This window comes from Gossypium arboreum, chromosome 3 (genome assembly GCF_025698485.1).
Source record: "Gossypium arboreum isolate Shixiya-1 chromosome 3, ASM2569848v2, whole genome shotgun sequence".
Taxonomy (NCBI): Eukaryota; Viridiplantae; Streptophyta; class Magnoliopsida; order Malvales; family Malvaceae; genus Gossypium; species Gossypium arboreum.
In genome coordinates, this window is record NC_069072.1 from 135,587,302 (window position 1) to 135,601,302 (window position 14,001).

General features: G+C 33.6%; 3 protein-coding genes across 3 annotated transcripts; 2 read left to right on the forward strand and 1 right to left on the reverse strand.

The window, feature by feature from the left end:
• The first annotated feature begins 575 nt into the window (after positions 1 to 575).
• LOC108475939 (protein PAM71-homolog, chloroplastic) lies at positions 576 to 4,712 on the forward strand. The gene is made up of 10 exons (XM_017777943.2): positions 576 to 914; positions 1,786 to 1,942; positions 2,156 to 2,339; positions 2,717 to 2,764; positions 2,898 to 2,994; positions 3,561 to 3,724; positions 3,800 to 3,865; positions 3,967 to 4,017; positions 4,112 to 4,216; positions 4,311 to 4,712. The coding sequence occupies exons 1-10, from the start codon at positions 791 to 793 to the stop codon at positions 4,374 to 4,376; spliced, it is 1,062 nt and encodes a 353-aa protein (XP_017633432.1). The 5' UTR covers positions 576 to 790; the 3' UTR covers positions 4,377 to 4,712.
• Positions 4,713 to 4,930: 218 nt separating this feature from the next.
• LOC108475316 (beta-glucuronosyltransferase GlcAT14A-like) lies at positions 4,931 to 8,537 on the reverse strand. Its single transcript, XM_053026024.1, has 4 exons — positions 7,785 to 8,537; positions 7,601 to 7,676; positions 7,226 to 7,341; positions 4,931 to 5,760 (listed from the first exon to the last, which is right to left on the reverse strand). The coding sequence occupies exons 1-4, from the start codon at positions 8,380 to 8,382 to the stop codon at positions 5,246 to 5,248; spliced, it is 1,305 nt and encodes a 434-aa protein (XP_052881984.1). The 5' UTR covers positions 8,383 to 8,537; the 3' UTR covers positions 4,931 to 5,245.
• Positions 8,538 to 10,771: 2,234 nt separating this feature from the next.
• Positions 10,772 to 13,346, forward strand: LOC108475940 (PHD finger protein ING1-like). The gene is made up of 7 exons (XM_017777944.2): positions 10,772 to 10,943; positions 11,089 to 11,160; positions 11,353 to 11,540; positions 12,246 to 12,309; positions 12,427 to 12,523; positions 12,705 to 12,864; positions 12,966 to 13,346. The coding sequence occupies exons 1-7, from the start codon at positions 10,913 to 10,915 to the stop codon at positions 13,074 to 13,076; spliced, it is 723 nt and encodes a 240-aa protein (XP_017633433.1). The 5' UTR covers positions 10,772 to 10,912; the 3' UTR covers positions 13,077 to 13,346.
• The last annotated feature ends 655 nt before the right edge of the window (positions 13,347 to 14,001 follow it).

Sequence of the window (14,001 nt, forward strand, 5' to 3'; positions counted from 1 at the left end):
GAAAAGAATACAAAGGGAGAGGGCAAGATTAATGGAAAGACTTGATTGGAATGATACTTTAGTTTAAGCATTCAATAAGAAGAATTTGAAATTTAAGGATCAAATTAAAAATATTAATCTATATTAATCTATATTTTAAGTACATTAAATGCAATTAATCAATAAGAAAAATAATAGATCTAAAGCCCTTATGTTCTGTTTGGTTTAAAAATAAATATTGATTTCATTTTCTCGGAAAAAATAAAATAAAAATATTTAATTGAAAATTTTAAAAATAATTTTTAAAATATAAAAATTGTGCTCATTGTTTTACTAAAAATACGTTATAAAGAGATTCTAATTTTAGTTAAAATTTAAAAAAATACCATGTCAGTAATCCGTTAGTAAATTAATGGATTTTTTTACGACAGTGACCGATTCGAGCAATCATCTTAATTAGAGTGACTAAGTTGATAAAAAAAATTAGAGTGACCAAAATAAAAATAATGCTATTTTAAAGTGACCTGCTGGGAAATTTACCCTTTTATCTAACAAAAACACACGTGGCATAAAACCAAAGCTTTCTAACCAGGCAAACAACTGTTCTTTTTTTTTTTCAATCTCTATCATCAACTCTTTTCGCTCCAGATTCTTCAAAAAAAAAAAAAAAAAGAAAGGCCCCAAAAGATACTTTCTTGTACTTCATTGTATTCAAGAATTAGAACAAAGAGATGAAATGAACTTGTAGAAGGCAAATTTTATATATATATATACTTTAATTTACTTAGTTTTTTTTTTCTAACTATTTAAAATGCAGAGATTGGTTATCCATCATAGACCCCCAGTGATTTCAAGAAGGAAACTTCCTTTATTGGTTGTTGTGGATTCATTTCCATCTTTTGACAGTGTTTCAAGACTACCCATTTCTCCTTCATGTAAGTTTTTTTCTCTATCTTCTTCCCTTTTTTTTGGTGAATTTTACATTTTTTTTTTTGTGATGGGATTCATGGAATCTTTTTGGGTGGCTTTATTTTTATGAATTAAGTTGAATTTTAGGGTTTATTTTTATTGAATAGATTTGGAAGGGTGTTTATTATTAGTGAAATTAACTGTTAGATGAAACCAGGGTATGAATTTAGCTGGTGTTTTTGAGGTTTTAATTTTGGAGCTAAGTGGGAGTTAAATGAACCAGTTTTAAAGTTATGCATAAATAGACTGGAATTTTGTGTGGTCTCTGATTGTGTTTTTGAGGATAAGGTGCGAGATGAATTCGGGTTATATTCGAGTTTCGACCGATGATAATCTTCCAAATTTTTATGAATTTGTGAAAAAAAAAAACTTTGGAAAGGAACTCTGTATTGTATTTATTTAGTAAGTGAGCAATCCAAAGATTGTTTTCCGGCAATCCCAGAGCTTAGATTAGTTAGTTTATGCAGTCACCTCAACAAGGCTGCAAATCCGGGGTTCAGTCTCAACATCTACGACCCCTTCTCTTAGGCTATTGTTTTATTGCATTGCACTCGGGATGCCTTTGTTTGAAGTTTATGTTACTGGAGTTTGAATTTTGATTATAAGATTAGATTTAAGGATCAAAATGCTCTTAGCAGTTTCTTTGGCTTGATATTATGGTAACCGAATCATGTCCTGTTTATCAGCTTGCTCTACATAGTTTTGATTTCTGTTCAGTTTTACTACTGTTTTACTCTTTGTGCATTCATATTTATGTCCGTACACGATACTGATTCTAATCCGGTTTTGTTAGACACAGCAGCATTTGTTAACTTGTTCTGTAACTTTTTTTTCTAGTACAATGTAGAAAAATATCAAGGTTGAGTTCAACGTGCAGCACGTTTAGAACACGAGCATCCAATGTAGGTATTGGATCCGGGGGCTATGAAGATAAGGATGAAAGAGAAGACCAAAGTATTGTGAAGGGCCCGTGCAGTGACAGTTCATCAGAAGCGTAAGTGATGTCCGGTAGATGCTAGTATTTTGGACTTTTCAAACAGCATTTCGGTTTCTCTATAGTTCTATTGTGGTTTTTCCTCGTGGTTCAATAGATGCATAGCTTTTTTCACGTAACAACATATATGAACCGAAGTGCTCATAAATTTACGATGAAGTGAGGTTCTAGTTTGATGTCTTATATATCATCTAATACTATTCATTTTTGCAGTTTGAAGCCTCTGAGTCAAATTCCTTACCCTCTTTCCGTTGCTGGTGTGCTATTGGGATGTACTTTAGTATTGTCACTAATTGCCTTTGCAAAAGGTGGACCTGCATCACTCTTAGCAGCAATAGCAAAATCAGGCTTCACGGCTGCTTTCACATTGATCTTTGTTTCTGAAATCGGAGACAAGGTAACACATTTGTCGTAAATAACTTCATGTATTTTCACCTGTTAATCGCTGCTCATTAGTGCTATGGTCCGATGTTTGAAACATTCCGAGAATGATCCTAACTAATGATGGATTGAGGTGGAAAGTTCATGTTGCAAAAGCCGATAAGTTTGAATAAGGCTTATGATTATTTTATAGATAAATATTTGTTGTCCTGTCTCTCTGTCCTTTTTCGAGGCCTATTACTCCATTTCATTTTTATGTTGATTGAATGGATCTGACTCTTCTTTTGAACATATACTTTTGAATATAAATCTTTGTTCTTTTCATACGCTTTTGATTGTGCTTTTAGAAACCTTTGCCTGATATTCAAGTTATGTTTTTCATCTCTTGACCAGACGTTTTTCATCGCTGCACTCTTGGCCATGCAATACGAGAAAGGATTGGTATTTTCTCTCCTAAATGCTTATCTATGCGTGCCTCCATTCATTCATTAATTTCAGTTTTATGGTATTACTGAACGCTTTTTCTTTCTTGGACTAAATCTATTTTCTTGACATTTATTAAATCATTGGAAAGGTTCTGTTGGGCTCGATGGGTGCTCTTTCTCTTATGACAATCTTGTCAGTAATAATCGGACGGATCTTTCTGTCAGTCCCTGCTCAATTCCAAACCAGTAAGTTCCTACTCCTCACATCTCCCTTGTCTCGTCAAGAATTTCTAATGAGAATTGCTGTTTTCGATGATTTAAGAAGTGCGATTATGAGCATATTGGCTTCTACATAGAAGTTGTATTAACACTGCAATATGTGCCGACTTTCTTTTTAGCCTTTTGATAGATATAAACATTCATTTGAATTTGATTTAGTTCAACCAACTGTTTAGCCATTTGCATGTAATAGTTCTATGCTAAATTGTCTAACACGTTACACCTTCGTTACTTACGCTTAAGCGTGAGTGTTGGATTATGGTATGTGTCTCTAACACTAAGTTTATCCGTGTATTCGGGCAGTCCTTCGAGGATTGTATTCCTATACCTATGTTTGAATATGTGCTGGACAAGGGCACATCAAACAAAATAAGGAATTAGAGAAACATAGAACCCTACTGTTTCCTTCAGCCCAAGATATTCATGATGTATTATCAAGTTTGTTTACCCTTGAATCTATATATTTTTCGTAATGAATGTATCTATTGTAAAGTTTCTGATGTGCACATTAATGCTTTTCATTTATTGTGCAGCCTTGCCGCTCGGAGAATATGCAGCAATAGCTCTTCTCGTGTTCTTTGGCTTAAAATCTATAAAAGATGCATGGGACATTCCACCGACGGCAGCAAAGAAAGGTGCTGAGGGAGGCCCTGAACTAGATGAGTTTGCTGAAGCTGAGGAACTCGTGAAAGAAAAGGTAATCGGCTGCTTCACATGTCTTATTTTATTAAAAGAAAAAGCTAATAGAGACTTCTATTTTTAACGTATTCAGGCATCAAAACAACTCTCGAATCCACTCGAAATTGTCTGGAAGTCATTCAGCCTTGTGTTCTTCGCTGTAAGCATCTCATTATCCTCATTTTCTCTCTCCAAAACAAAAGGCTGTACTTTTGGTTGTTTTCGATAACTCCTGATTTATAACTTTACTATAACTTTTAGGAATGGGGAGACCGTTCAATGCTTGCAACAATCGCGCTTGGCGCCGCACAGGTGCAACTTCACTAACTTCGTTTCTTATTTTCTCTATATATATATATTTCTAAATCAGAATAGTTCAACGGTCTTGGCTACCTTGTCTCTACAGTCACCATGGGGTGTGGCAAGTGGAGCCATTGCCGGACACCTACTCGCAACATCAATTGCAATTCTCGGAGGAGCATTTCTTGCCAACTATATTTCTGAGAAACTGGTAAGACCCGAAACTTCCATCGTGTTATAGTAATACGGACATATTCAGGTACATTCATTTTGACTTACTAAGGAACTGCTGTATGTTCGATCAGGTTGGTTATTTGGGCGGAGCGCTTTTTCTTGTGTTTGCAGTGGCCACATTTTTTGGAGTTTTCTGATTGATTATACAGAACATAGAGCAAATGTCGGGCTAATTTCCGGCGCAAATGTTGTGATACAATGCTGAGAAAACAATTAGGGCAAAATGTTGCAGTTAGGGGTATTAAGAGGCTGCCATGTTAGTTCCTAGAACGGTTTATTGTATTTAGAATTATATGTGGACTTACATGATTTCTTTGTAGCTTTTAGCTAAATATTGAAGACATGATTGACATGTTTTTGCTACAATTTTCTTCCTTCAATATTTGTTTGTTTGTTTGTTTTTTAATGAATAATAATAATAACATGAACTATGGACTTGACGTTTTTGTCGGTCCAAAATTTCTGATGTTCAATTTTTTCTCAATTAAATCCAAAATTAATCTCGAGTTAGGTTATTATAAGAGCAAACGAGTTCTTTTAGTTAAAATTTTCATCTATTTTTACTATTAAAAACATTAATGTGACATAATTTAAAAAAAAATTAAAATAATAACAACACTTAAATGACACAATTCAAACCATGTCATCCCCTTCCCCGTCCCCCTTATACAAGCCTTGCTTAGAAGTAAGATATCAAAAGAGTGGTAAACATTGAAAATTTTCAAAGTTCCAAAGAATGGGGCATAGCACACAGAATTAAACCATATAAATAGAATCCCATCATGTTAACCATAGAAACTACATTCTAAAGCTGATAAAAAATGTCGAGTACAAGAACAAATGAATTATAACTTTTACTTTACAACAATCATGGTACAACTAGATGCTTGATAAAATTTTAGTACTCCTATAAAGAATGTAAGGGCCAAATTTTAAGAGTGATCAGCATCAGTTACCTCTTTGTTTCCCCAATTTCATATATCTCCATGTAGATTGATCCATTACATCATTCATCTCGACATTGCATGGATCGATACTTATCATCTGCAAGTAAGTCAACAATTCGCTTTTTGAGCCTTTTTGCTCCTGGACCAGGCCTCAAGATACTGGCATCTCCCCAAACTGAACATGTGTCATTGGCAGGCTCACCTAAGCACCATCCACCTGGTACAACTTTTCCGGGGCTGCGTTTCAAAATTTCTCGGTCGATACGGTCGAGTACTGGACTGTCAAACTGGAAATGTGTCGCAAAAGCAGCTCCACTCTGAATCATAGCATCGAATTCTTCAGGCTTGAGTGAGAGAGGCTTTGTTGAAATGGTTTTGTTGAAGGCTACATGCTGTAGGTTATGGTTTATCACAGTTTTCTTGTACTGGTCAGAGTTACAAAGGACAGTAGGGAAATAATTGGAGTAGGAATAAGGCGTGTTTGTAAAATACATGAGCAAAGTCCTCGGAAGATTGTCGGTACCAAGGATGCAGAACTCAACAAAACTACGAGTTAACATCGTAAACGAAGAACCTGCAAAAAGACCAGATCTCTAGTTTTATTTCACAACTTGCTGGAAAAAAAAAATCTCAGCAAAACAAATGGCTTATAATACCTCCCATGGCTGCAACAGTATATAATTAAGAAAGTAAGTAATCTTCAGGGAGCTAATTGGCCATTAAAAAGTAACTCTTGGCAAAATGAGGAACTTTATGTTGTAGCAGTTGTCTAGAATAATGATCCTTATAGAAATGTTCCACATGAGCATTTCAAAAATAGAGATATTCTCCAAAGAAAAGGGACACCCACGACGAACTTACTATAACTTTAATCTTGCATAATTGAGAAATGGTTTCAATCCATAACATGCATGATGGAGCTAGTGGGTAAATAGCACATAAGGCCATTCACTAGTGAATCCATCTTCACAGTTCCGCAGAACACTGACAAAACTGCCTTACTTTATGCATTTAGCTCAGGCCACACTACATTAAAAGAGTATTTACTGCGATTTAACTTAATAGAAGAGTATTTACAATCAATAAAAAAAAATGTTGCTAGCAGTATTATTTGAGCAGTCCATAATAATTTCAACCAACTACACAAAGCAGAAGGTTGGACAGGATTTTATAGAACGGCAACGAGGATATCCATGTTCAGAAATAAAGGCTTCAAAAAAAATTTTCAGCATTATTTCTACAAAATTTCTGTTCTTTGAAATAAATGTAAACCACAGACGATGCTAAACTGGACTATCTCTCCTTCCTCCCTCTGTTTCTTTAAACTATATAGCCTTTATGAAAATGGATTGAATTAATGCATTCCATATGAAATTCTATTCCTGCATGCATCCTTAACACCATGAGGAACCACCGTTAACCTACTAGGTATTATCTATGGCCTAACTTGATATTCTGAACACACATGCTCATTGCACTTGCTCTGTCAAATTATACTCCTAAACTCGCAAGAAAAACGAAAACACCAGCTTATACTAAATGAATTGATGTTCGTCACATCTCCAAGACAGTAATTAGAAGAATAACTATAAGATGATGCAGAGAAGTAAGAGTTGGTTTCAAGCTGATTGGTCCTATTGAGTTGCATGCTCCACAAACAACATTCTAGTAGTACCTCTAATAGGTGATATAAGATTTTGAACCTATACAGTATAGCACCATACACTCAGTGACTCTAATTCCATCAAGAAATAGCATAATGACGACTGCATTCACACAAACTATGCAAATCTATGATCTCACACAAATATATAAACCTATATATTCAAATCACATTCTTAATCAACTCAGAAATTGCAGGGTCCACCATTCAAAATCTATGCTATCTTTGTTTATTGATATCATCTAATCCAATAATTAAGAAGCTCAGAATACACATACATTTCATATTTGCTCCCTTATTTAGCAACATCGATTTACCTAAAACATTATGAAAAGAATAAAGAGCAGGAATTAACCAAAAACGTACGAACACATACCTGAAAACAACTTGAAAGCAGTCGGCAGTTCCCGCTTCTGAGTAGCATAAAATATCTCTTCCTTTTCCAAAAGATAAAGCCCCGTGTCGACAATTATCGGTTTCAATTTCTTGGACCTAAATAAATGAAACCCCGAAACATAAAATTAAATATTAGACAACATGCATCACCTTAAACCACATCAATCTAATAACCACCAAAGGAAATTGCTTAAAATGCAATGAAGTTGCTTTCTAAAGGCAAAATCATAATTTGATTACTAAAAATGAACAAATGACTGATGTGAAACACCAATTCTAACAACGATACTAATTTGATTTTGTATATAAATGTGCATTTTGCAAAAGTAAAGAAATGGAAATGAAGTTAACATACTCTTTCCAGCCAATATAATTTGTGTGATTCACAAAGTTGAGATCTTTAGGCAAGTAAGACAAGATGTGAAGAATATCTGCAAAATCAACAAAAACCCAGAAAAGAAGATCAATCAAAAGACAAAACCCAGAGAATTAAATCCCCCCCCCCCCAAAAAAAAATTTATTATTATTTTTAAAATTACCATCTTGAGTAGCAAGCGGGTAATCGCCGGCATTGAGGGAGATAAACCAATTCCAATCCGAAGCTAAACGTAGCAAAATCGAGGCACCGTGAAGAGTAGAAGAGATTGCCGATGGCCCTCTAGGGTAAGCATAATCTGATTTCCCTACAACATCGACGTTTTGAGCGGCTTTAAAAATGGGTATCGCTTGGATCGTAATGGCTAACCGATCACGCTCGGTCTGCGAAGCAGATAGATCAAGGTGAAGAAGGTAATGGTTTCTCGGGTGATAAGAAGCTAAGAGTAGCCGGAGGATCCGAGCCGAATCACCGGCGGATCCTGATATGAAGTAAGCAATGGAAGGAGGGGTGGGTGCGGAAGGGATCTCGGTTAGGGAAATGGGTTGATTGGGGAAAAGAGCAGGATCGGGTCGGATTATGGTTAAGGGTCGAATTGGGCTAGTGGAAGGGAGGGCGATGATAAAGAGGAAGGAAAAAAAAGAGGTGGCTAAGATTATACAAACGGTAGCTTTGGAGTTGTCTTTTGAAGCGGTGGTTGTCGAACCGGCGTTAGAATTATACGGCGATGCCGGCGGCGTTTGTTGGTGGTTGTTATGCATTGTGGCGGTGGCGGCAGCGGTTTTGAGTTTTGGTAGCTATCTTTTGAAATCTATTTTTGTTGGGTTAATGGAGCGGTCCTTTTTTTTTTTTTTTTACCATAAGTAATAAGACCCTGTTTGGCTGCCTGTCCATCATTCACCATGGTTAAGTATTATTCAAATGCAAGGTGTAAAAATGTAATTTTACAACTTTTTTTTTTCTATTTTTTGGGAATAAGTTATTACAAAAAAAATTGCCCTCCATACCCTCAACAAATTCACATACTTTGACAATTCTTCTAACTAAATTGCAAAACAACCCCAATTTGTTTTAAAAAGTCAAAGCACATGATTGTAGGAGGCAAAGATTTTCACCACACCCAACTTCATATTTTTCGACAAGAATTCGTATATTCTGTAGATTGAATTTCACTTGACTGTCTACAGTTTTATTATGTATGCTTGGGGTAGAAGTTTTGTATAAATGTATTGACATGCTGGTAAGTATTTCGATTTAAATTCTTTTTGTTCTAAGAGATGGAATAGAATAACCCGATTAAAGCATAATGATTATATGCCTATAATGCATTGTATGTCTCATAATAGGTCACTTTTTTCTACCCTTTTAGGAGAGTTGATGACTATTCATAGCTATTACCTTAACACCAAAGAAGAGTTCGACCCAATGCTTTATTTCTATTCTAGGGACGTTCATAGTTCGGTTAAAATCGAATTAATCGACCGAATCGAACTAATTCGGTCAATTGGACAGTGGTCGAATTTAGTTTGGTCGAAGGTTGATTAATAATTTTTTAAAATTTCAGTTATTGGTTAATTCAGTTTGAAATCAAGTATTTAACATAATTAACCAATTAATGTAAATAAATAATATATATTATATATAATTATTAACTTCTTGTTTGGTTGTTAACTTTCAAGATTTATATAGTGTTTCTAATGTCTTATTTTTAATTTTCACTACCATTTAAAGTTTTTAAACTAGTAAAAAACGAACATTAGCAATGTATTTTATATATTTTATACTTATTTTAATCAAAATAGAAAAAAAAATATAAATTTTGAGTAATTAGGTTAACTAACCGAATTAACCAAAATATTTTAGTTCGTTAATGTATTTAAAAAATTTGATTTGATTAACGATTAAATATTTTTACATTTTAAATAATTTAATTTGGGTATTAATCGAACCAACCGTTTACATTGCATAATCAACAGACATGATCCACATGATAACCTTAGGAAATTAGCCTACTTTTAGTTGAGGCCCTATCTTGTATAGCTAACCAAGAAATGAAAGGAATTGAAAGGTCTCCCCATATAAATTTATGTCAAGAGATCTTATCTTTCTTGTGCCTTACATCTCTTAGATTTTACTTGCTTTTGAAGGAACTTATATTTCTCCGATTTACAACAATCAGTTCAACTTCTTTGTTTTTCAGTAGAAAATAACAATATTAAACGATTACAACATTAAGCATAAAACTAAAGAAGTGTAAAAGCATGATTGCGATCAGATATTGGAGATTCTTCAAATAGTTGTAAACTTATGAATCTAGTCGTAACAGTTTTGGTCATGCGATCAACAATTTCATTCTAAGATATTGGGATATGGCAATATAGAAGTTGATGAATTAAACGTAACTCCACCATTCTACTATTGGCAATGACCCCGTTTAAGAGTGTTTAGAGAATTATCTCATCTTTTTAACTAGAAATGTTTTTATGCCAAATACTAACCTTTTTTAATACATACATCTCAATCTTAGGCACCCACAGGGAGCCAACTTTCACTGGAATCTAATTCTCATCATGCATGCCTTGTTCCAAATTAGCATATCTTTTTAGTCCATGTACTTTTTAAATTGGTAAATTGTAGTCCCTATACTTTATGAATTTTAAAATTTTAGTCCTAACCTAAACAGTAGTGATTAAATCTATTTGGTTAGATTCAATTGTTGGTCTTGAACTATACAAACAATTGTAAATTTAGTTCATATTCTCCGATTGAATTTTTCTAAGACCTTATACTTTTCAAAATTTGAAATTCTAATCTTGGCACAAATGACCGTCATTAATCCATAAACTATATTTTTAATTAATAATATTTGAAAATAACAGGTTGACATGACATTACACATAATAATTTTTTTGCCACATCAAATTTTAGAAATAGCAGAGTTTAGCATAATGAATTTAACGGTTATCGTTTAGTAAGGACTGGAATTTAGAAAAATTTAAAAGTGAAAGGACTAAAAATGACCAAATTATAGTATATAGACTAAATCCATAAATTTTTTGAAGTACAGGGACTAATGGCAGAATTTAACTAGAATAATAAATCAAGGTTCATTCCAAGGTATCTGAAAAGTGAAGGCTAAATACGTCATTCGGCATATAAAAGTAACCCAATTTCAGCTTTTCTTAAGGCTTCTAGTTCGTTTGTTTTAGCAGTGGCGGGAACGTATCAGCAAAACTACCCATCGAAATTCAATTGCAAAAATTTAAAAAAAAAAAAAACTAAATTCCTAAAATGTCCTTCTTCATTGATGAATTTCAAGCAGGTAATTTCTCCTTTGTCAATTTTTTTTCTAAATTAATTTCTTTCGCATTTTATTCCTATCTTTTATAGTCTAAATTTGAGAAGAAAAAAAGGAGCCCTAATTAAGGATTTTCCGCTACGATTTATGACATATTGAAATTTTACAGACTTGGAAGCATTGCCCAATATTCTTCAGAAAAAATATGCTTTGATGCGTGATCTTGACAAAAGTTTGCAAGGTATTCCTTTAAACCCTAATTTTAATCTTTTTGGGGGTTTATTTGAAAATGTTCTAAATTCAAGTTGTTAACTATCTAATTTGAACAGATAACTTTGGAGATATTGAATTTAAAGCCAATGAATGAAATGAAGTGAAATCCTATTTCATTTGGTTGTAAAATACTATCTGTTTTGTTGATTGATATGAGCAGAAATTGTTAGGCAAAATGAACAACGATGTGAACAAGAAATAGAGGATATGAAACGAGGCTTGAGGGCTGGCAACATTACGCCTGATACTTCGCTTCTTAGATTCTCCGAAGAAGCACTTGATGAACAAAAGCATAGTGTTAGGATTGCAGATGAAAAGGTTGCCCTGGCAATTCAAGCATATGATTTGGTGCGTTGGCTTTTTCCCTTTGAACTTTGATGTTTGATCCCTGCACTTTGTTATCCGATTCATATGCTATGGCTATCACTGAGACAGGTAATTGCATTTTGCCCCCTCTACTCAGTAAGTTAGTGCCTTAGATCAAATAGCAAACTAGTCCTTTTGTAAAATATTTTATCCATTTTTACTTTTAAAAATGGGTCTCAATATGTCAACATATTGTATATGTGGCACAACACATGTCAGTGTCCGGTTATTTCATCAATAATGTCAGTTTTAACAGTATAATGGATGAAAATTTTAACAAAAATGACCGATTTGCTTTTTGATCTAATGTACGAGGACTACCTTACCCATTTTTTTAGTAGAGGGGGCAAAATGCTAGTTGACTAAACAAAGTCCTTCATGATACTTTTACCTACAATCTTCTGAATGAGTGTGTTTTTGAGGGTAATAGTATCCATGATTCGGTGTTTCCTCTTCCTACCCTGTTTCATGAACTAGTGATCTAAGAGTTGCAAATGCAAAATCATATCAATAAAATGGTGGATGGTTCTCCTATTCATGAAGAAAGTATTTGTTATTATCTTAGGTTGTTCATATATGTTTGGAGTTGTCAAATTTGTGACACCAAGCATATTAAGATTTCAATGCTGGATGGAACTAGGTTCGAGCCTTATTAGTTGTTCCGTGCTTGATGTAATCATGTTTCAGGTGGATTCACATATACAACAACTTGATCACTACTTGAAAAAGTCTGGTGAAGAGCTACGGCGTGGTATGTTGTTAATTTTCTGCTTCCGCCCCTATTTAACGTAGCCTTTGTTACTTTAAGCCTCTCTTCTGTAATGCATATTTAAACCGTACTCTAATTATGTTTTTTTTTTCTCAACAGAAAGAGAGAATACTGCTACTGCATCGCCTACTCAAACTCCCGATGCTACCACTAAATCCGGAAGGTCTGGTGAAAGTGGAAGAGGAGGGCGTAAAAAGTATGCACCTATTATACATTAGCTCATTAGATTTCCTTTTATGTTGTTCAATGGTCATCCATTTTGGATTCATGCTTCAAGGAATGCTCCTTTAATTTCGCCTGTTACTTCCTTCTATTACATCTATATGCAAAATGTTTCACTAGATACATGATATCATCGGAGTTACGTATTTCTGTAGAACACGTCTAGCAACAGCAGCTGCGGCAACAGAAGTGGCAGCATCAGCAGCAAATCCAACCGGTGTGGAATTAGACTTGCCGGTGGATCCTAATGAGCCGACGTACTGTTTGTGCAACCAAGTTAGCTATGGAGAGATGGTAGCATGTGATAACCCCAATGTACGTAACCGAGTCCCTTACATATCTTTCTCCGATACTATTTCCGATTTCACTTCCTAATTTTGATCTGATGAAAACTCTCTCTTTCCCCCTTTTAACAGTGCAAGATAGAGTGGTTCCACTTTGGCTGTGTCGGTCTGAAAGAACAACCGAAAGGGAAATGGTATTGTCCGGATTGTGCGGCCGTGAAAAATCGTCGTAAAGGCAGATAATTTTGAATGTTTATTATCTTTTTTTCCTATGGAGAAGCCTGTGATAGTGTATTGGGGCAGCCTTACTGCAAAATGTAACGTTTGCTTGCATTAGGAACTTGTGTTTGATGATATATATTAGCTACTAGGATGCTTTTCTACCATTTTGTTTAAAAGCTTTTTGCCTGTAAATGAATTACTGTAATTTGTTTAGAGCTTTGATCTGTATTGAAGATTTCTAAGTGTAAGATGTTTTTGGCTAATTAATTTTATTTTGTTTCATATTATATAGATTTTGAGACATTCATATTATATTTATGTTTTTATTTTTATTTTTAATTTTGTCACGTTTTAGTTATTTTTTTCGTAAAGTTTATACGTGTAATTGTATCGTGTTTAATATTATCGTATGTAGGGTTTAAATAAGTTGTTATAAATATTGTTTCAACATCATTTTAAACTTTATTTTATTTAAAATTCTAATATTCAAACCTAACTTGAAGAAAAAGAAAATTTTCTTACTCCCAACCTGCATGGAAATATTAAATAATGTTTTTTACGAAATTAAATAAAACTAGATTTATAACACATCATGATGTAATAAATATATTTATTAAAATTTCATATAAAAATTACTTGATGTTTTGGTTATAATGGTAAAGTTAATTGTTTATTATATATAATTTTGTGAGTATAAATCTCATTATGATTTTATTGATTTGTTATATAAAAAGACAAAAATACTTTTGTAAAAATATAACTTAATTTATATGTAAAAGAATATTTTAGTAATGGTATTCGATTGGCCCGTAACATCATCTCAGTATAACGAGAAATTATTTAATTGACCTTTCTCACCACATCATACATGGTCTTTTTTCAATTATCTAATGACATTTCAACAAATTTTTTATTTTATTGACACATAATTTTTGTAATTCTTTTA

Bases quoted from the DNA above. Each gene is read 5' to 3' on its own strand.
- LOC108475940 (XM_017777944.2), top strand. From the start codon at position 10,913: ATGTCCTTCTTCATTGATGAATTTCAAGCAG. The intron at 11,541-12,245 runs GTGCGTTGGCTT...ATCATGTTTCAG, and splicing joins CAATTCAAGCATATGATTTG to GTGGATTCACATATACAACA. The intron at 12,524-12,704 runs GTATGCACCTAT...GTATTTCTGTAG, and splicing joins GGAAGAGGAGGGCGTAAAAA to AACACGTCTAGCAACAGCAG.
- LOC108475316 (XM_053026024.1), bottom strand. From the start codon at position 8,382: ATGCATAACAACCACCAACAAACGCCGCCGGCATCGCCGTATAATTCT. The intron at 7,677-7,784 runs GTAATTTTAAAA...TTGATTTTGCAG, and splicing joins CCCGCTTGCTACTCAAGATG to ATATTCTTCACATCTTGTCT. The intron at 5,761-7,225 runs GTATGTGTTCGT...GTCTTTTTGCAG, and splicing joins TGCTTTCAAGTTGTTTTCAG to GTTCTTCGTTTACGATGTTA.
- LOC108475939 (XM_017777943.2), top strand. From the start codon at position 791: ATGCAGAGATTGGTTATCCATCATAGACCCCCAGTGATTTCAAGAAGG. The intron at 3,725-3,799 runs GTAATCGGCTGC...TAACGTATTCAG, and splicing joins AGGAACTCGTGAAAGAAAAG to GCATCAAAACAACTCTCGAA. The intron at 4,217-4,310 runs GTAAGACCCGAA...ATGTTCGATCAG, and splicing joins ACTATATTTCTGAGAAACTG to GTTGGTTATTTGGGCGGAGC.